General features: G+C 42.0%; 1 protein-coding gene across 1 annotated transcript in view; it reads left to right on the top strand.

The window, feature by feature from the left end:
* Nucleotides 1-21,815, top strand: part of LOC121282436 (sodium- and chloride-dependent neutral and basic amino acid transporter B(0+)-like) — a 66,458-nt gene that overhangs the window by 32,179 nt on the left and 12,464 nt on the right. The window contains exons 6-7 of the mRNA XM_041196148.1: nucleotides 766-898; nucleotides 10,285-10,425. Of these exons, the coding sequence (XP_041052082.1) occupies nucleotides 766-898; nucleotides 10,285-10,425 (274 nt within the window). The remainder of the gene's footprint in view (nucleotides 1-765; nucleotides 899-10,284; nucleotides 10,426-21,815) is intronic.

Here is a 21,815-nt window from a genome sequence, read left to right as displayed (position 1 = left end):
CTGGCTGCACCACATGGTTTCCAAAAATGCTGCCAGGCTAATCCAGCTGCATGCAGAGGTTGCAGCTAACATTTAGGAGGGGAGGGCAATGTGAGACCTGCTCGGCCCAGTGCTACAATCATTCAATTAAGATGAGTGTACCAAATTTGCATGCTGCCCACCTTGATCTTAAAGGGCACAATCCCATATTTGGAAGCTTGTCAAATGCCAGCTGGGATGCCACATGGCTAACACCCATAGGCACTCCCTTAGCATCCATAACAAAACCAAAAATACCTGGAAAAACTCAGCAGGTCTGACAGCATCTGAGGAGACGAACACAGTTAATGTTTCAAATCAATATGACTCTTCAACAGAACTAAGGAAAAATAGAAAAGAGGTGAAATATAAACTGATTTAAGGGGGGGTGGTGGGACCAGTAGAGCTGGATAGAGGGCCGGTGATAGGTGGAGATAACCAAAAGATGTCAGAGACAAAAGGACAAAGAGATGTTAGCATCCATGTTAGTTATGCCCCCAAAAGACTGAGCCACAGGTACGATTGTTCCTTGCTCAGGGAACCAATGATGAGTTAAATTTGTCTTTGTTTGTGTTTCTTAGTTCACACACTGCTGCATTTTTCTTTGTTGTACTGCGACCCTCTTTTCCAAGTATTAAAAACATCTCTGGACCTCCGTCAAGAATTAACCCTTGAATTGTACAAGAGGGAATATGCCCTTGTATATAGTGAACACTGTCCTAACATGTGCTGTCATTTTTCATTTAGTGCAATAGTTTTACACCGTTCAAGATCGATTAATGAGACTGGTGGAATTGTCTGGCATCTAGCCCTCTGTCTGTTACTATCCTGGCTGGTGGTTTTTCTTGTGCTATGTAAAGGAATCAAATTTTCAGGAAAGGTAAAACTAACTTTAGCTAACATTAAACAATATTTCTATATTGGTCAAGGCAATAGGGGAAATGTATTAAGAAATAGAACACAAAAACAAAGACAAAGTGAGCCTTAGTTACAGGTCTGGGTCTGCTGATAGGTGATGCCCCTGGCTTTTCCAAAGTTGATGTATGAGCTCAGAAACAGAACTGCCTGGAAAAACTCAACAGTTCTGTTGAAGGATCATGAGGACTCGAAACGTCAGCTGTGCTCGTCTCCGCCGATGCTGCCAGACCTGCTGAGTTTTTCCAGGTATTTCTGTTTCTGTTTTTGTTTTGGATTTCCAGCATCCACAGTTCTTTGCTTTTATATCTATCTTGATGTATGAGATTTTGGCTTGTGAAGAGGGTTGCCTTTTATTGACTCTGCATGGTCACGATCACATCATTTCTCTACAAAGAGGTCCAGTCAAGTTTCAGGGCACTGTTGATTGTTACTGTCCCTTGAATGTGCCAGCTTTCTATTGTATGGTAGCTGCAAGAGCCCTCACAATTCAATACCTGTGTCACTTCTGACCCAGACCCTGAGATTCTCCCACCACCCCCTGGCCATTGTTCATTGTGACAGGGTGGCAAATGTGATTGGTCGCACCTTGTTAACTGCAGCAATTGGGTGACCTAGCTCCTGATCCCTATTACTATCATTTTTTGATGTAGTACTGCATAAAGCATCATGTCTTCTGAGAAATCAACTGGTATCAAGGTTAGTCAAACATTCAGTTACTGTAGTAAAGCCCCCTCTGGTGGAGAAGTGTCTATACACGCACTGCTGGTCAAAGCAAGACCATCCCTTTTTGCAGTTGCAGATTCCTCATCTTTTGGGTGGACATATGCTATTACCCCTCTGCACTTTTTCCAAACATATTATTTTAAATGATTGTGATTGACAGCCCACATGCTCATGGGAAGGGAGGTAGAGGCAAAATTAAATTAATGCCTTAACAACTGGCAAAGAATAAAGCAAAATTAACCTCTAAACAGCTCAGAAATGGCCTATCTGAATCATTCTGGATCTTTTAAGGGCTCTTTGCTTATAAAATGTTCTCCCCGAGACCTGATTTATCTTATTGCTTCTTGTGGGGCATTGCTGAGCACAAATAGCTTCTGTGTTTGCATGTATTGCAATATTAACTACATTGCATATGTATATCAAAAGCTAGTTGTAAAATGTCTTGGGTTCTCTTAAGGATCATATTTGTAATTGCAGTTTGTTAATCTCTTCAGTAGATGTGATTTTTAAGTTTTATTTGAGTGAACTAAATATGGCAACATAAAATATAGGAGCAGGAGTAGGTCATTCAGCCCTTCAAGCCTGCTGCGCCATTCATTATGATCATGGCTGATCATCCAGCTCAATAGCCTGTTCCCGCTTTCCTCCCATATCTTTTGATCCCTTTCACCCCCCCAAGAGCTATATCTAACTCCTTCTTGAAAATATACAATGTTTTGGCCTCAACTTTCTGTGGTAGCGAATTCCACAGGTTCACCACTCTCTAGGTGAAGAAATTTCTCCTTACCTCAGTCCTATATGGTCTACCCTTTATCCTCCGACTGTAACCCCTGGGTCTGAACTCCTCCACCATTGGGAACATGTTTCCTGCATCCACCCTATCTAGTCCTGTTAGAATTTTATAGGTTTCTAAGAGATCCCCCGTCATTCTTCTGAACTCCAGCGAATATAATCCTAACCAACTCAATCTCTCCTCAACAAAAACAGAATTACCTGGAAAAACTCAGCAGATCTGGCAGCATCGGCGGAGAAGAAAAGAGTTGATGTTTCGAGTCCTCATGACCCTTCGACAGAACTTGAGTTCGAGTCCAAGAAAGAGTTGAAATATAAGCTGGTTTAAGGTGTGTGTGTGGGGGGGGTGGGGTGGGGGGGGGCGGAGAGAGAGAGGGAGAGAGAAGTGGAGGGAGGGACAAACAAGCAGTGATAGAAGCAGATCATCAAAAGATCTCAACAACAATAGAACAAAAGAACACATGGGTGTTAAAGTTGGTGATATTATCTAAACGAATGTGCTAATTAAGAATGGATGGTAGGGCACTCAAGGTATAACTCTAGTGGGGGTGGGGAGAGCATAAAAGATTTTAAGATATTTAAAAATAATGGAAATAGGTGGGAAAAGAAAAATCTATATAATTTATTGGAAAAAAAAGGAAGGGGGAAACAGAAAGGGAGTGGGGATGGGGAGGGAGCTCATGACCTAACGTTGTTGAATTCAATATTCAGTCTGGAAGGCTGTAAAGTGCCTAGTCGGAAGATGAGGTGTTGTTCCTCCAGTTTGCGTTGGGCTTCACTGGAACAATGCAGCAAGCCAAGGACAGACATGTGGGCAAGAGAGCAGGGTGGAGTGTTAAAATGGCAAGCGACAGGGAGGTTTGGGTCATTCTTGTGGACAAACCGCAGGTGTTCTGCAAAGCGGTTGCCCAGTTTACATTTGGTTTCTCCAATGTAGAGGAGACCACATTGGGAACAACGAATGCAGTAGACTAAGTTGGGGGAAATGCAAGTGAAATGCTGCTTCACTTGAAAGGAGTGTTTGGGCACTTGGACGGTGAGGAGAGAGGAAGTGAAGGGGCAGGTGTTGCATCTTTTGCGTGGGCATGGGGTGGTGCCATAGGAGGGGGTTGAGGAGTAGGGGGTGATGGAGGAGTGGACCAGGGTGTCCCGGAGGGAGCGATCCCTACGGAATGCCGATAGGGGGGGTGAAGGGAAGATGTGTTTGGTGGTGGCATCATGCTGGAGTTGGCGGAAATGGCGGAGGATGATCCTTTGAATGCGGAGGCTGGTGGGGTGATAAGTGAGGACAAGGGGGACCCTATCATGTTTCTGGGAGGGAGGAAAAGGCGTGAGGGCCGATGTGCGGGAGATGGGCTGGACACGGTTGAGGGCCCTGTCAACGACCGTGGGTGGAAAACCCCGGTTAAGGAAGAAGGAGAACATGTCAGAGGAACTGTTTTTGAAGGTGGCATCATTGGAACAGATGCGACGGGGGCGAAGGAACTGAGAGAATGGGATGGAGTCCTTACAGGAAGCGGGGTGTGAGGAGCTGTAGTCGAAGTAGCTGTGGGAGTGGGTGGGTTTGTAATGGATATTGGTGGACAGTCTATCACCAGAGATTGAGACAGAGAGGTCAAGGAAGGGAAGGGAAGTGTCAGAGATGGACCACGTGAAAATGATGGAGGGGTGGAGATTGGAAGCAAAATTAATAAATTTTTTCAGTCCCGACGAGAGCATGAAGCGGCACCGAAGTAATCATCGATGTACCGGAGAAAGAGTTGTGGAAGGGGGCCGGAGTAGGACTGGAACGGTGCCGCTTCATGCTCTCGTCGGGACTTGGAAAAATGTATTAATTTTGCTTCCAATCTCCACCCCTCCATTATTTTCACATGGTCCATCTCTGACACTTCCCTTCCCTTCCTTGACCTCTCTGTCTCAATCTCTGGTGATAGACTGTCCACCAATATCCATTACAAACCCACCCACTCCCACAGCTACCTCGACTACAGCTCCTCACACCCCGCTTCCTGTAAGGACTCCATCCCATTCTCTCAGTTCCTTCGCCTCCGTCGCATCTGTTCCGATGATGCCATCTTCAAAAACAGTTCCTCTGACATGTCCTCCTTCTTCCTTAACCGAGGTTTTCCACCCACGGTCGTTGACAGGGCCCTCAACCGTGTCCAGCCCATCTCCCGCGCATCCGCCCTCACGCCTTTTCCTCCCTCCCAGAAACATGATAGGGTCCCCCTTGTCCTCACTTATCACCCCACCAGCCTCCGCATTCAAAGGATCATCCTCCGCCATTTCCGCCAACTCCAGCATGATGCCACCACCAAACACATCTTCCCTTCACCCCCCCTATCGGCATTCCGTAGGGATCGCTCCCTCCGGGACACCCTGGTCCACTCCTCCATCACCCCCAACTCCTCAACCCCCTCCTATGTCACCACCCCATGCCCACGCAAAAGATGCAACACCTGCCCCTTCACTTCCTCTCTCCTCACTGTCCAAGGGCCCAAACACTCCTTTCAAGTGAAGCAGCATTTCATTTGCATTTCCCCCAACTTAGTCTACTGCATTCGTTGCTCCTAATGTGGTCTCCTCTACATTGGAGAGACCAAATGTAAACTGGGCGACCGCTTTGCAGAACACCTGCGGTCTGTCCGCAAGAATGACCCAAACCTCCCTGTCGCTTGCCATTTTAACACTCCACCCTGCTCTCTTGCCCACATGTCTGTCCTTGGCTTGCTGCTTTGTTCCAGTGAAGCCCAACGCAAACTGGAGGAACAACATCTCATCTTCCGACTAGGCACTTTACAGCCTTCCGGATCGAATATTGAATTCAACAACTTTAGGTCGTGAGCTCCCTCCCCCATCCCCACCCCCTTTCTGTTTCCCCCTTCCTTTTTTTTCCAATAAATTATATAGATTTTTCTTTTCCCACCTATTTCCATTATTTTTAAGTATCTTAAAATCTTTATGCTCTCCCCACCCCCACTAGAGCTATCCCTTGAGTGCCCTACCATCCATTCTTAATTAGCACATTCGTTTAGTTAATATCACCAACTTTAACACCTATGTGTTCTTTTGTTCTATTGTTGTTGACATCTTTTGATGATCTGCTTCTATCACTGCTTGTTTGTCCCTACAACCACACCCCCCCTCCACTTCTCTCTCTCTCTCTCTCTCCACCCCCCCCCCACACACCTTAAACCAGCTTATATTTCAACTCTTTCTTGGACTCGAACTCAAGTTCTGTCGAAGGGTCATGAGGACTTGAAACGTCAACTCTTTTCTTCTCCACCGATGCTGCCAGACCTGCTGAGTTTTTCCAGGTAATTCTGTTTTTGTTTTGGATTTCCAGCATCCGCAGTTTTTTTGTTTTTATCAATCTCTCCTCATATGTCAGTCTTGCCATCCCAGGAATCAGTCTGGTAAATCTTCGCTGTACTCCCTCTATAGCAAGAACACCCTTCCTCAGATAAGGAGACCAAAAGTGCACACAATATCCCAGGTGTGGTCTCACCAAGGCCCTGTATAATTGCAGCAAGACATCCCTGCTCCTGTACTCAAATCCGCTGGCTATGAAGGCCAACATACCATTTGCCTTCTTTACCGCCTGCTGCACTTGCATGCTTACCTGATGTACAAGGACACCCAGGTCTCATTGCACATTCCCCTCTCTCAATTTATAGCCATTCAGATAATAATCTGCTTTCCTGTTTTTGCTTCCAAAGTGGATAACCTCACATTTATCCACATTGTACTGCATCTGCCATGCACTTGCCCACTCACTCAGCTTGTCCAAATCACACTGAAGCATCCCTGCATCCTCCTCACAGTTCACCCTCCCACCCAGCTTTGTGTCATCTGCAAATTTGGAGATATTACATTTAGTTCCCTCATCTAAATCATTAATATATATCGTGAATAGCTGGTGTTCCAGCACCGATCCCTGCGGTACCCCACTAATCACTGCATGCCATTCGGAAAAAGTCCCGTTTATTCCTACTCTTTGTTTCCTGTCTGCCAACCAGTTTTCTATCCATCTAAATACGCTACCCCCAATCCCATGCACTTTAATTTTACATGCTAACCTCTTATGTGGGACTTTGTCAAAAGCCTTCTGAAAGTCCAAATAAACCACGTCCACTGGCTTTCCCTCATTAACTCTACTAGTTACATCCTCAAAAAATTCCAGTAGATTTGTCAAGCATGATTTCCCTTTCATAAATCCATGCTGACTCTGTCCGATTCTGCCACTGTTTTCCAAGTTCTATTAAGTCTTTTATAATGGACTTCAAAATTTTCCCCACTATTGACGTCAGGCTAACTGGTCTATGATTCTCTGTTTTCTCTCTACCTCACTTTTTAAATAGTGGGGTTACATTAGCTACACTCCAATCTGTAGGAACTGTTCCAGAGCCTAAAGAATCTCGGAAGATGACCATCAATGCATCCACTATTTCTAGGGCCACTTCCTTAAATACTCTGGGATGTAGATTATCAGGCCCTGGGGATTTATTGGCCTTCAATCCCATCAATTTCCCCAACACCATTTCCCTACTAATACTGATTTATTGCAGTTCCTCCCTCTCACTAAACCCTGTGTTTCCCAACATTTCTGGTATGTTATTTGTGTCCTCCTTTGTGAAGACAGAACCAAAGTATGTATTTAGTTGGTCAGCCATTTCTTTGTTCCCCATCATAAATTCCCCTGTTTCTGACTGTAAGGGACCTTCATTGTCTTTACCAATCTTTTTCTCTTCATATACCTATAGAAACTTTTACAGTCAGTTTTTATGTTCCCCGCAAGCTTACTCTTGTACTCTATTTCCCCCTTCTTAATCAATCCCTTGGTCCTCCTTTGCTGAATGCTAAATTGCTCCCAATCCTCAGGTCTGTTGTTTTTTTGGGCCTATTTGTATGCCTCTCCCTTGAATCTAATACTATTTCTAATTTCCCATGTAAGCCATGGTTTGGCCACCTTTCCTGTTTTACTTTTGTGCCAGATAGGAATAAACAATTGTTGCAGTTCACCCAAGCACTCTTTGAATGTTTGCCATTGCTTATCGACCATCATCCCTTTAAGTAACATTTCCCAATCGATCATAGCCAACTTGCATCTCATAACATCTTAATTCCCTTTATTATGATTCATGACCCTAGTTTCAGAATCAACTACATCACTCTCCATTTTGATGAAGAATTCTATCATATTATGGTCGCTCATCCCCAAGGGCCCTCGCACAACTAGATTGCCAATTATTCCTTTCTTGTTACACAATACCCATTCTAGGATGGCCTGTTTTCTAGTTTGTTCCTCAATGTATTGGTCTAGAAAGCCATCCCATATACACTCCAGGAATTCCTCCTCTATGGTATTGTTAATAATTTGATTTGCCCAATCTATACGGAGATTAAAATCACCCATAATTACAGATGTTTCTTTATTGCATGCATCTCTAATTTTCTGTTTAATGCCATTCCCAGCATCACCACCACAGTTTGGGTGTCTAAATACAATCCCCATTAATGTTTTTTGCCCCTTAGTGTTTTTCAGCTCTACCCAAACAGATTCCACATCGTCGAGGCTAATATCTTTCTTCACTATTGCATTAATTGCCTCTTTAACCAGCAATGCAACTCCACCGTCTTTTCCTTTTTGTCTGTCCTTCCTAAATACTGAATACCCCTGGATGATCAGTTCCCATCCCTGGTCACCTTGTAGCCATGTCTCCATAATCTCGACTATATCATATCTGTTTACATCTATCTGCGCGGTTAATTCATCCACTTTATTGCGAATGCTCCTCACGTTAAGGCACAAAGCCTTAAGGCTTGTCTTTTTAACATTACTTGTCCCGTTCCCCCTATTATTCACTGAGGCCCTGTTTGATTCTTGCCCTTGATTTCTCTGCCTGTCACTTTTCTAATTCCCCTTTGTGTCTTTTATTCTTGTCCTTGGTTCTCCCTCCTCTGACTCCTTGCAAAGGTTCCCATCCCTCTGCCATTTTAGTTTAAAACCCCCCAACCACTTGAGAAATATTCCCCCAGGACATCAGTCCCACTCCTGCCCAGGCATGACCCGCCCAGTTTGGACTGGTCCCACCTCCCCCAGAACCAGCCCCAATGTCCCAGGAATCTGAACCCCCCCCCCCCCCCCCCCCCCCCCACCCCCCCCACCCCCCGCACACTATCTCTTCAGCCACGTATTCATCCAATATCTCCTGTCATTTCTACTCTGACTAGCAGTTGGCACTGGTAGTAATCCTGAGATCACTACCTTTGAGGTCCTACTTTTCAACTTATTTCCTAACTCCCTATGTTCTGCTTTTAGGACCTCATCCCTTTTATTAACCTATGTCGTTTGTACCAATGTGTTCCATGACCATTGGTTGTTCACCTTCCCTTTCAGAATGTCTTGTAGCTGCTCTGAGACTTCCTTGACCCTAGCACCAGGGAGGCAACATACCATCCTGGAGTCTCGTTTGTGGCCCCAGAAATGTCTATCTATTCCGCTTACAATTGAATCCCGTATAGCTATTGCATTCCCACACTTTTTACTTCTCCCCTGTGCAGCAGTGCCAACCGTGGTGTAACAAATTTGGCTGTTGCTGCTTTCCCCTGAGAGGCCATTCCCCACAACAATATCCAAAGCAGTTTATCTGTTTTGCAGAGGAATAGCCACAGGAAATTCCTGCACTGCCTACCTAGTCCTCTTGCTCTGCCTGGTGGTCACCTAGTCCCTTCCTGCCTGTGGACACTTAGCCTGTGGTGTGACCACCTCTCTATACATGCTATCCACGATACATTCCGCCTCACGGATGGTCCACAGTATCCCCAGCTGCCGAAACCCGGGCTTCCAGGAGCTGCAGCTGGAGACAATTCCTGCACACATACGGGCACTGGAAATGTTCCTGGCTTCCCACATAGAGCAGGAGCAACACACCACGACTTTGAGCTCTCCTGCCATGACTTACCCCTTTAAATTAAATTAAGTCTTTTGGAAGATACTTAATATCAAATAATATCAATTACTCTAGGGCCCTTCTTCCCTCGTTATTACAGAATATAGTCTTTACAAACGATGAACCACAAAATAAGACCTTAAAAAATATAAGCAATAAAAGTAGTAAATACTTACCCGACCCTGCTCCTGGTACTCAAAGGATCACCTCGTTCCCACCTCACCGATCTCCCTCAGTCACCAAACTCCAACTTAAGCATTCTACTGCAGCCCAAAGTAGCACTCCAGTACAGACCAAGTCAGCATTGTAAGATGGCCTGTTTTTATAGTCTCTGAATCTAGCCTCTGAAAACCTGTTTAAGCCAGTTATCTAATTAACCAGTTGTAGCTGCAAGCAGAGCCTGTTTTAAAGCTGGCCTAAAACTCACCTTCTTCCAACCCAAACAGCAACTTATTTAATTCCTAAATTAAAGAAAGACTAGACTTTAGATAGAAATTAACCCTTAAATTCCCTCAGTCACCAAACTCCAACCTAAGCACTCTACTGCAGCCCAAAGCAGCACTCCAGTGCAGACTAAGGCTTAATTGGACAACAGAAGTAGTATTGAGATCTATGGATCAACTTTATTGCATTTGATCCATTGTACTTTTTAGAATGCGTTGATATTGCTCTTATCAATGCAGGTTTAGAGTTATATTAATATTTTGCCATTTAGACTCGATCTGTAGCTCAGTGTTAAATATACACTACATGTATATTACTCCCCCAATTGTCTTCTGCTTCATTACAGTCTTATTAGTTTATCATTCAGTTGGATTCAATACTATAAATGTTGTACCAGCAATAAAGGAAAATCTAACAAGCTACTCTCCATGGTCAGGTGGCATATTTTTTTGTGACATTCCCTTATTTGGGCCTAGTTTTACTCCTGATCCGAGGTGTTACCCTGGAGGGAGCCTCTCAAGGAATTGAATTCTACATTGGAAAACGTTCAGACTTCTCTAAGCTGGCTGATGCTGAGGTAAATACACCAGTATAATCCATTTCATGCACATTTCTTAGTCAAAGAATTATATACTTCACTCTTTGGCTGTGATTTTCTGGCCCCATCATGGGGACACCCACCGCGGGAGATTCGACGGACCAGCCAAATGTCCATTGACTTGCAGCGGGACTGGGCGATCCTGGCGGTGGACAGGGTTGGAAAATCCCATCCTATGTCTCTTTGTGCATTTAACATGGTCAGTTTGTAAATTGAGTGTTACAAGAGATTGAAAGGCTATTGGCGAGGGAGAGGAGGGTCCAATCATTGTGGTGGTCCATGGACCAATAATATAGAGAAGAGTAGACAAGAGGTCCTGTTCAGGAAGCACTAGAAACTAGGGGATGGACAGGGTTTCAAGGGTTATAATCTCTGGAGCCTCAAGCGAATTGGCACGGGGATAAGCAGGTTAAGGAGGTGAACATATGGTTGAAGGAATGATGTGAGAAAGAGAGGTTACGTTTCACAGTGTGCCGGCACCAATACTGGAACAGAAAGGAATTGTACCACTGGGAGATGGGCTCCATCTGCATCGGGCTGGGACCAGGGTCCTAATGGAAAAGATGGATAGGGCGGTCACCAGGAAAATAGGCTAGTAAATGGGAGGAGGACTGAGGTCTTTAACATAAATAATAGCTCAAAAACAAATAAAATGAAAGAGAATAATGTAATGGTCAGAAATGACATTTAATGGACCTACAGGTAAAGGGAAAACTAAAAGATGTAAAGTGATTAAACCAGGAGAGAGAAATAAGAATGAGTGAGTGAAACATTAAAACAGAAATCCAGGTTAGAGTCTGTGGCCCAAATAAGTATTATTTAGAAATGCACAGAATAAATTGCAGATGCTAATGCAACTTGTTGGTATGACATGGGATCCATTACTGAGACGTGGCTCCGAAAGACAGTTAGGACCGTATACTAAATATATCAGGCTATAAGGTCTATAAGAAGACTGGAGAACCTAGTAGAGGAGAGGAGTAGTGTTAGTGGTTAAAGATGAAATTACTTTGATGATAAGTGGTGATATAACAAGAGATAAACAGGCAGTGAAGACTTTATGGGTAGAATTAAAAATAGAGAAGGACTTAATACTGTTGCAGAAGCATATATAGGCCCCCACCCCCATTGTAGCTGTGAAATGGCAAATATATTAAAGCAGAGATTAGGAAAGCATATAGTAAAAGCAGGATTGGTTGAACGGAAGATTTTAACTGCATATTGATTGGAATAAACAGATGAGCTCATGTCAGAAAAACAGCAAATTTCGTCTGCAGTCAGGATTGCTTTTTTCAATAACGGGTCATATTTTCCCCTGCCATGCTTGCCTGGAAATGGGTCAGGAATTAGCAAAATGAGGTCTTTGAGCTACCAATTTCTAACTTAGCCCCTCCATTCCCAACCACGGCACCTTCCCCTAGGCAGGTAATGTGGTAGGTTTCAGTCTTCTAGCATATCCTGTGAAATCAGGGTTGCCATTATATAAAGGCCTAGGGGAAATTTTAATTTCATCCCCGCGATATTTTGGTCATGATGAGAGGAATCTAGAAGTCCGTGGGAACCCCACCAGATAAGTCAGTTCATGAACCTTGAGGAAACCTGCTATGGAGTTGGAAACTTTTGACCGGTAAGTTTGAAAGGTCCTGACAACTTCATATGTCATTATTAGATGCTGTCTGATAGGTAAACCATGTTTTTAATTCAAGCATTGATCATCAGGCTCTGTCCTGAAAAGGTTTGTTGACAATTACATTGACCATTTTTGTGTAAGTTATGAATGCATTCAAGTGCTTTGTCCGCTGGAGAAAGTGCTCTTATGTATTCAAAACTATTGAAAAGTATGCCAAGGGAGCTTGCTTTGATGATCTGAACAATATTTTTTTTATGCCATGGCAGATGATGTGTGCCAGGTGGACCAAATCCACAAGGGAAACTTGGTCTCTCTATTAGAACAGTTTTAAAATTTGTATTTATTATGAGAAGATGTGTGCACTGAATTCAGGGGTAATGAGTCCACCTACATGTTTAGAGATCTTAAAAATTAAATTAGAATATTTATTTACAAAATAAAAGATTTCAAACACTTACATAAGACTAAAAATTACTTACTACTATAACAACTCCTAAAATTCCTAATTAACCTGACTTTCAGTTACACACCCCCTTTAAGGTAACAGTCCAAAATAGATTTTAGATTTAAAAGAAAACCAGCAAGTTAACACAATATCCACTTGACAGTGGCATTCCAAATGGCTTCCCCAACTTCAATACTTTACATAGCAGACTTATACACAAATGGCTGGAGGCTTCTTGAGGGTTGTTTCACACACTCCTGTTAGATCTTACATGGCTCTATCCTTTCATTCTCAATTATATATATTTCTCTCTGTTTAATATGTAAATTCTGTTGTTCCATATGTCTTTGAAACTGCATCTTCCTCATAATATACCAATATTGTCAATAACCTTTGGGAAAAATAAACACATTCCTTAGTTTTGCTTATCTGCCTAGTTTGTAAACAGACTAACATTCCTTTGAAACCCAATCAATCCTTGCTTTATCTAAAAATGCAAATTCCTTTCACACCTTACATGCTAGGCCAGCATCCGTGTAAACTCATTAGCATGTCAAGCACACTTGTACACCTAGCTTCTTTTGTTGATTTAAATCTTGCGGCCTACTTGACTCCAAATGTAAATAAATCACACAGCCAGAACCACCTATACTTATACCATAAACCTACTTCACAATAAACCAGAAAAATAGTATTTATATTATTGTACTTTCATAAAAGGTTTAAAATTCCAGATTTAAGAGACTTTGAAAAAAATGCCCATATGTTCCCAGACTAATTTTATTGATAGGCCATCTGCTGTAGCTTTGAAAAAAACCTAGCCATCTCTTCCTTCAATTTCAAAAGGATCTATTGTATTCATCTCTAATGGTTTGTTAACACAGCTGTGTCTATTATGAATGCTTGGTTGAGTTTCAAAGAACATTAATGGACTGAAATCAGCAGAGGATTGTTTACAGAGCAGTAAAGGGGATTGCATTTTTTATTTAATGGACAGTTTTATGAGGTTATAATAGAATTAACTGTCTTTGCTTTTTGAATAAAGATTTGCTATTTTTTTCACAAATTTATAAACCCTGAAGGAGATTTAAGTTTTTTTCAATCACACTAGAGGATTAGTCACTGGAGTATGAAAAGGTGGGTGTTTAATTGACTTTTTATGAGTTTGCAAGAGGTTAATTTTTTCAAGGACATGGCTCGTGATGTCTGTACTTAGGGGATACTAGGTGCATGGTTGTGGAGGATACCTTGAGGTCATGGAGGGGGCAGGGGAAATATGAGGGACTTGGAGGGAGCATAGGGGGTGGAAACATGGAGGATACATGGGGTTATGAGGGGACATTGGGGTAGGAGGGGAATGGAAGGGGCATGGGGTGGCAGGGTGGTGAGGAAGGTGAGGGGGGTGAGGGTGAAGGCTTGGGGGCCTAACAACCATGGACTGGACTGATGTCCCTTAGAACTAAGGTTGGCCTTCTAACCAGCCCATGTCATCACCCGCACAACTCTGTCGCTGCCTGGGACCTGGCTAGAGAGGTAGCAAACCCAAACCTTGCCCGCTCATGTGTCAGGGAGATGAAATTACTGTGGGAGTGAGAGGACATGACAGTGATGAGATTATGAATTCAAGAAACGGCAGGATTCATGGTTCCTGTTGCTGAGGGGAAGCTGAGGGCTTCATATGTCCCAAAATCACCAAGGGGCCAGGCCAACCTGGATTTAATAAGGAGTAATGAAGCAGATACAGTTAACAGCCTAATTTATCTAATAGCAATGATAATGGGTTCAATATTGTGTTTGATAGGAAGAAATGTGAAACAGCTCCTTAGGCTCTAGATTTGGATAAGGCTGACTTCAATGCACTGAGAAGAGTAAACTGGCCAAATCTGTCAAGGGTAGAATAACAGATTAGTTGGAGGTGTTCAAATTGAATGTGATATGGGGCTAGCTTTGACTTCTAAGAGGAAAGAACCCCACTTATCAAAAAAAATGAAGGATGACTAAAACAGTAAAGGACAACATAAAACTATAAGAAAAAGCATACAAAAATGCAGTTCCTGGCAAACTGGAGAGAAACGGATAACAAGAACAATACAAGTAGGGTATGAAGAGAAAATTGCAAAAGTTATCAAAGTCTACATAAAACCAGTTAAAATATTAGAGAAAAAAGGTTGGTTAGGAATGATGACAGTCCCTTAAAAACTGATAATGCTGATTTAAGAAATGAAAATAATTATTTTGCATCAGAATTTGGCATAGCAGAAGAGTATAGCATGCTGGCCATCCTAAGGAAACTAATATTGAATCAGTGATGGAGAGTCACCAACATTAGGATATACAAATTAACAGTAAGGAAGAAAATAATGACAGTAGAGTGATAAGTCCCCAGGATCCAGATGGTTTCCACCCTAGGATTTTACAAAAGTAGGTATGAATATTGCTGAAGCCATAACTATAAATTTCCAAAGTTCTCTTGATTTCTTTAGAATGATTTCTTTAGAATCCCACCTGTCCCTCCCTTACTTAAGAAAAGTGAGTTCACCTAATATCTGCTGCCATGAAATTGCCCAGGTCTATAACTAAGGATGAAGTCAATGAATACCTTGAATATATTCAGCTAATCAAGGAGAGCCAGCATGAATTTGTAAAGAGTAGGCAATGCCCGATGAACCTGATTGGATTTATTGGAGAGGTGACTGTAGTAGTGAATGTCTATGATTTTACATGGACTTCCAGAAAGGATATGATAAAGTTTCTCACAGCAGACTGTTAGACAAAACCAAAGCTCATGCAATTGAGGGCAAATTATTGATCTTGCCATGAGATTGTCTCCTGCTGCTGAACCAGAGTCAGGATAATGGCAGATATTCTCATTGGCAGGCTGTGATCATCAGTATACTGCAAAGATTGATGTTGGGGCCTCAGCAATACCACATTTATTAATTACTTAGATATGAGGTTCTCTAACTCATCAACTAAGTTTGCTGATGACACTAGATAGGTGGCATTGTAAACAATGCAGATGGAAACAAAGTTACAAAGAGATTAATAGATTAAGTGAATGTGGTGGGTGGGTGGTGGAATCTGGCAAATGGATTTCTGTGTAGGAAAATGAGTTTATCCATTTTAAACCTAAAAATGATAGGACAGAGTGCTTTTAAATAGTAAAGGTTAGAAGAAATTGAGGTCCAAAGAGACTTGGAGGTCCAGCTGCAATGTCATGAACAGGTACAGAAAATAATCAATAAGGAATGCCCGGCTTTATATCTATAGGACTAGAGTACAAATGAGTAGAAGTTATGCTACACCTATACAAAGCTCTCATTAGACTATACTGTGAGCAGCTCTGGACACCAAACCTTCGGAGAGATATTTTGACTTTGCAATGTAGATTTACTGCAGTGATATCTGGACTCCCAAGGCTTAAATTATGGGGAGAGGTTATGCAAACTTCAATTGCATTTCCTGGAATTTAGAAGGTGAAAGGTGATTTGATACAGGTTTTCAAGATATTAAGGGGAACAGATGAGGCAGCTAGTGAGTACAAAAACATAAATCGCTGGAGAAGCTCAGCAGGTCTGACAGCATCTGTGGAGAGAAAGACAAGGTTAATGTTTTGAGCCCGTAAGACTCTTCAGAACTAAAGAGGAGTAGAAATGTGGTGAAATATATACTGTTTAAAGGGGGGTGGGACATGTGAAGCTGGATAGAAGGCCAGTGATAGGTGGAGGCAAAGGAGAGATTGCAAAAGATGTCATAAACAAAAGGTCGCAGGGGTGGTGATGGTGGTGATACTGGCTAAAGGAGGTGCTAATGGTGACATTAAGTGTAAAAAGCAGGATGAGCAAGTGACAGACGGCCCTAATGGGGGTGGGGTGGGGGGAGGGGATGGTGTGGGAGAAAAGATTGAAATAGGCTGAAAGGTGGGGATAAAACAATGAACGGAAATACATTTTTAAAAATAACAATAGAAATAGGTGGGAAAAATATATATGTAAAAAAATAAATGTATTAAAAAAGGGGAGCAAACATGGGGGGGGGGATGGAAGAGAGAGTTCATGATCTAAAGTTGCCATTCAGATCATGAACTCTCTCCTCCATCCTCACCGCTCTTTGATCCCCTTTTCTCATACATTTATTTTTATATTTTTTCCCCCACCTATTTCTATTATTATTTTTAAAATGTATTTCCATTAGCACCTCCTTTAGACAGTATCACCATCATCAACACCCCTTCGACCTTTTGTTCATGACATCTTTTACAATCTCTTCTTTGCCTCCAGCTATCACTGGCCTTCTATCCAGCTTCACCTGTTCCACCCCCCTTAAACAGTATATATTTCACCATATTTTTGCTTCTCTTTAGTTCTGAAGAAGCGTCTGAAGTACCGACTTGAAATGTTAACTCTGTCTTTCTCTCCACAGATGCTGTCAGATCCGCTGAGTTTTTCCAGCAATTTTTGTATTGTTTCATATTTCCAGCGTCCACAGTATTTTGCTTTTATCTTAGTAGATCGTGAGTAACTATTTTGATTGGTTGGGGAGGCTAGAGAATTAGGAGGCATATTTTAAAAGCCAGACCTTTCAGGAGTGAAGTTAGGAAACACTTCTACACAAAAAGGACAATAAAAGTTTGGAGCTATCTTCCACAAATGGCAGTTGATTTTGGGGTCAGTTGTCAGTTTATTATCTGAGATTGATTGATTTCTGTTACCCAGAACTATTAACAAAGGGCTTATTTGTAATCTCATAGTAAAAGGTTCACTGGGGAAATAGTGACAAAAATAAAAAATAATCTCACATTAAGTTTGAAAGCAACATATCCCAATCACAAACAAGAATCTTAAACTTAAAGAAAGCCAATTACAGAGGTGTGATGGGAGAGCTGGCTAAAATTGATTGGGTAAATAGGCTAAATGATATGGTGGCAAATAAACAGTGGGAAACATTTAAGGAAACAATTCAAGATGTTCAATAAAAATACATTCCGTTGAAAAACAAAAACTCAGCAAGGAAGATCCATCTGTGTCTTTCTAAAGAGGTTAAGGACAGTATTAGATTGAGAGAAAATGTTTGTGCCTCACAGCTCCAGGGTCCCGGGTTCAATCCTGACCTCAGTTGTCTGTGTGGAGTTTGCATGTACCCTCCATGTCTGCTGGGTTTCTGCCAGGTGCTCTGGTTTCCTCCAAGTGTCCAAAGACCTGCTGGTTAGGTGGATTGACTATGGTAAATTGTCCCTTAGTGTGTGAGAGTGTGTACTCCGTGATGGACATCCTAAGTGTACCCTGCCTAGTGCCCATTGCCTGTCAGGACAGGCTCTGACTCCTCCGATCCTGAATTGGATGAAGCAGTTCTGGAAAAATGAGTGAGAAAAGGCTTGTAATGTGGCAAAGAATTGTTATAATTTTGATTGAGTGTTTTAGAAACAATGGGGCCACCAAAAGGTTGACAAAAAGGGAAAGAATAAAATATAGAGTAAGAAGGTTAGGAATTGAGCAGATTGTAGGAAATTTTACAAGTACATGAAAAGGAGAATAGCTAAAATAAGTGTTTGTCCCACTGAGACAGAAACAGGAGATAGTACCACAGGGAATGAGGAAATGGCAGGAGCATTGAACAAATATTTTGTGCCTGTTTTGAAGATAGACTCAAGTAACATACCAGAAATAGAGGGTAACCTAGGGGTTAAAAAGAATGAGGAAATTAATATCAGCAGAGAAAATGTACTGGAGAAACCTAAGGGACTAAACTCTGTCAAATCCTCAAGATCTAATCGTCTATATCCTAGGGTTCTAAAAGAGATAGCTGCAGAGATAGTGGATGTACTGGTTATTATTTTCCAAAATCTTCTAGATTCTAGGAATGTCCTATTGGATTGGAATTTAGCAAATGTATCACACTATTCAGGAAAACGAGGAACTATAGGCCAGTTAGCCTGATATCAGTCATAGTGAAAATGCTGGAATCTGTTCTTTAGGAAGCCTTAAAAATGCACTTAGAAAATCATAGTATGATCAGACAAAGTTAATATGATTTTATGAAAAGGAAATCATGTTTACAAAAATTATTGGAGATTTTTAAAAACGTAACTTATAAGATAGATGAAGGGGAACCAGTAGATGAAGTACACTTGGATTTCTAAAAGGCATTTAATAAGGTGCTACACAAAAGGTTAACATATAAGATAAGGCTCATGGATAGAGGATTGGTTAATGGACAGGAAGTAAATGGTAGGGATAAAACAAGCATTTTCAGGCTGGCAGACTATAACTAGTGAATTGCAGCAAGGATCAGTGCTAGGGCCTCAGCTATTTATAATCTATATTAATGACTTATATGAGGAAATGGAGAGTAATGAATCTAAGTTTTCTGATGATACAAAGTGAGATGGAAATGCAAACTGTGAGTAAGACACAAAGAGGCTGCAAAGAGATGTAGAGACTATATGTGAGTGAGCAATAAGGTGGAAAATGGAGTATAATGTGGGTAAGTGTGACACTATTCACTTTGTCATAAGAATAGAAAAGCAGATATTTTTTTCAGAAGCTTAAAACCTGTAAATGTTGATATTCAGAGGGACTTGGGTGTACTTGTACAAGGAACACAGAAAGTTAACATGCAGATACAGCAAACAATTAGGAATACAAACGGCACATTGGCCTTTATTGCACAGGGATTTGGAGTATAAGAATAATGAAGCTTTGCTACAGTTGTACAGGGATTTGATAAGACCAAATCTGGAGTGCTATGCACAGTTTTGGATTGCATAATTAAGGAAGGACACACTTGAATTGGCAGCATTACAGCGAAGGTTCACTAGATTGGATCCTGGGATGAGAGGGTTTTCCTATGATCAGAAGCTGAATTTATTGGGTCTATATTCTCTGGAGTTTAGAAGACAGAGAGGCGAACTCAGTGAAACAAACAAGATTCTGAAGGGGTTTAATTGGATAGACACTGAGGGGTTGTTTCTCCTGGCTGGAGACCTGGGACATGGGGCACAGTCTCAGGGTAAGGGGCCATTCATTTAGGACTGAATTCAGGAGAATTTTCTCCTCTCAAAGGGTTATGAATCTTTGGAATTCTTTACCCCAGAGGGTTATGGATGCTTCACCATTGAGTATATCTAAGGCTGAGCTAGACATATTTTTGGTCTCTCAGTGTTTTCATGTATATGGGGAGTGGTTGGGAAAGTGGAGTTGAAGCTAAAGATCAACCACGACCGTACTGAATGGCAGAGCAGGCTTGACAAGTCATATGGGGCAGAATTTTCGGCCCCGTTTCAGCAGGGACAGGGCCATGGAATACGGCGAGACATTCTAAACCCCATTAATGACACTGGGAACGTAAAATCCTGCTGTCATAAAATCCTGCCCATGGTCTACTCCTATTTTATACATTTTTATATTCTGATGATATGGGACAAAGGTGCATATATGGAGCTGATTCGCTGACCATCCACAATCACACTGAATGGCAGAACAAGCTCAAGGGGCCAGATGGCCAAATCCCATTCCTATGTTCCTACCTCAAATTATTCTTCATTAAAAGGAATACCAGATCAGTCATTCTCCTTTACCTTAAGAAACTAATAATCAGTTTTAATTGTCCCTTGTGTTAAAGATTAAATTATGATTTTTGACCCCCACATTTTAGCAGGTAGAGTGGGAGCACCTGGTTGTATTATTCCCTTAATACCTTTGTGTCTTTAATGAGTATCTTGTTACACTTGCAGCATAATGGTAATCCAGAGGCCCAGGCCAATGTTTTGAGGACATGTGTTCAAATCCCACCATGGCAGCTGGTGGAATTTAAATTCCATCAGTAAACCTGGAATATAAAACTAGTTTCAATAATGGTGACCATCGATTGTTGTAAGAACCCTTCTGGTTCATGAATGTCCTTTAGAGCAGGAAATCTGCCATCCTTACCTGGTCTGGCCTACATGTGACTCCAGACCCACAGCAATGTGGTTGACTCTTAACTGTCCTCTGAAATGGCCAAACAAGTCACTCAGTTCAAGGGCAATTAGTAATGGGCAACAAATGGTGGTGTTGCCAGCGATACCCACATCCCATGAAAGAATATAAGAGATTGACTGCTGTTTTAATGCAGGTGTTAACCTACACTGCATTCTTTAAACAGGCTAACCATTGAAAATAACAGATAAAGGAATGGAAACAGTTATCTGCCACAATTGATAACTGTAATTTCTGGGCTATCTTTATATTAACATTATTATGACTGTCAATCTTATACTCATAAAAATAAATGAAAATGGAGCACTTTCCCAGAGATCAAGTGTTCCCAGGTCAGCTCTACCAAGGCTAGATGTGGAGTAACACTTGCTCTACTGTGTTCCAAGAATGTGTCTAAGCCCCACCCTTGGAAAACCACCAAATGCCACAGAAGAGAATGGAGCCAACAATTCATAGTGAACGCGGCCAATGAGGAAGTTGGCTTACACACTGATAAGCATAGCTGAGCATTGAGACTCCCACAGGGAATTCATCAATAATAGGCAAACAGAGAAACAAAAGGGGTGGTTTTAACCCTGTGTACTTTTTAGAAACCAGGTCGGTGGGTTGTTAGAATTGTAAAGTTTACTAATCTGTCCTAAAGCTTCTTGGATCCTGTAAGCTGCCATTTTCAAATATAGATGGCTAATCCGCGCTCAAAGCCAGTGGAGTCATTCTTTACATAGCATCATCGGACACCAATCTGCATCTCAAGACTTGAGTACAATTTTAATCCTGCCCTGAGTGAAGAGGCCACTGTGGCTTTTCCACTGGCTGGAACGAGTTATAAGGATTGGGACAAGAAGGGACCCTAAAAGATATATCTTTTTACCTTCCCTTATGGAGCAGCCTGTCCTTGTTCCAGGTTTCCACCACCCTCTCCACTTGCACCTTTCCCTCCCATGAGCACCTCCTGAAATCTTCTTCCTCACACACTGACAATAATCCAAACATCAACAGCTTGCATTTGTATAGCACCTTTAATATAGTAAAACATCCCAGGGTACTTTGAATGAAACTAATCAAACAAAAAGTGACATTGTGGCGGTTAAGGAGAGATTAGGACAGGGTAGGTTTCCAGGGGCATCTTAAAGAAGGAGAGAGGAGCAGAGAAGTAGAAAGGTTTAGGGAGGGAATTCTAGAGCTTAAGCAGCTGAGGACATAGGCATCAAAGCTGGGGGCGAACAAAATTCAGGATGTGCAAGATGCCAGAATTGGATGAACACAGATATCCTGGAGGGTTCAAGGGTTGGAGGAGTTTATAGAAATAGGGAGGATT

Source organism: Carcharodon carcharias, chromosome 9 (genome assembly GCF_017639515.1).
Source record: "Carcharodon carcharias isolate sCarCar2 chromosome 9, sCarCar2.pri, whole genome shotgun sequence".
In the NCBI taxonomy this organism is placed as follows: domain Eukaryota; kingdom Metazoa; phylum Chordata; class Chondrichthyes; order Lamniformes; family Lamnidae; genus Carcharodon; species Carcharodon carcharias.
Note: the sequence above shows the minus strand (reverse complement) of the source record. Positions and strands in the feature narration are given on the sequence as shown.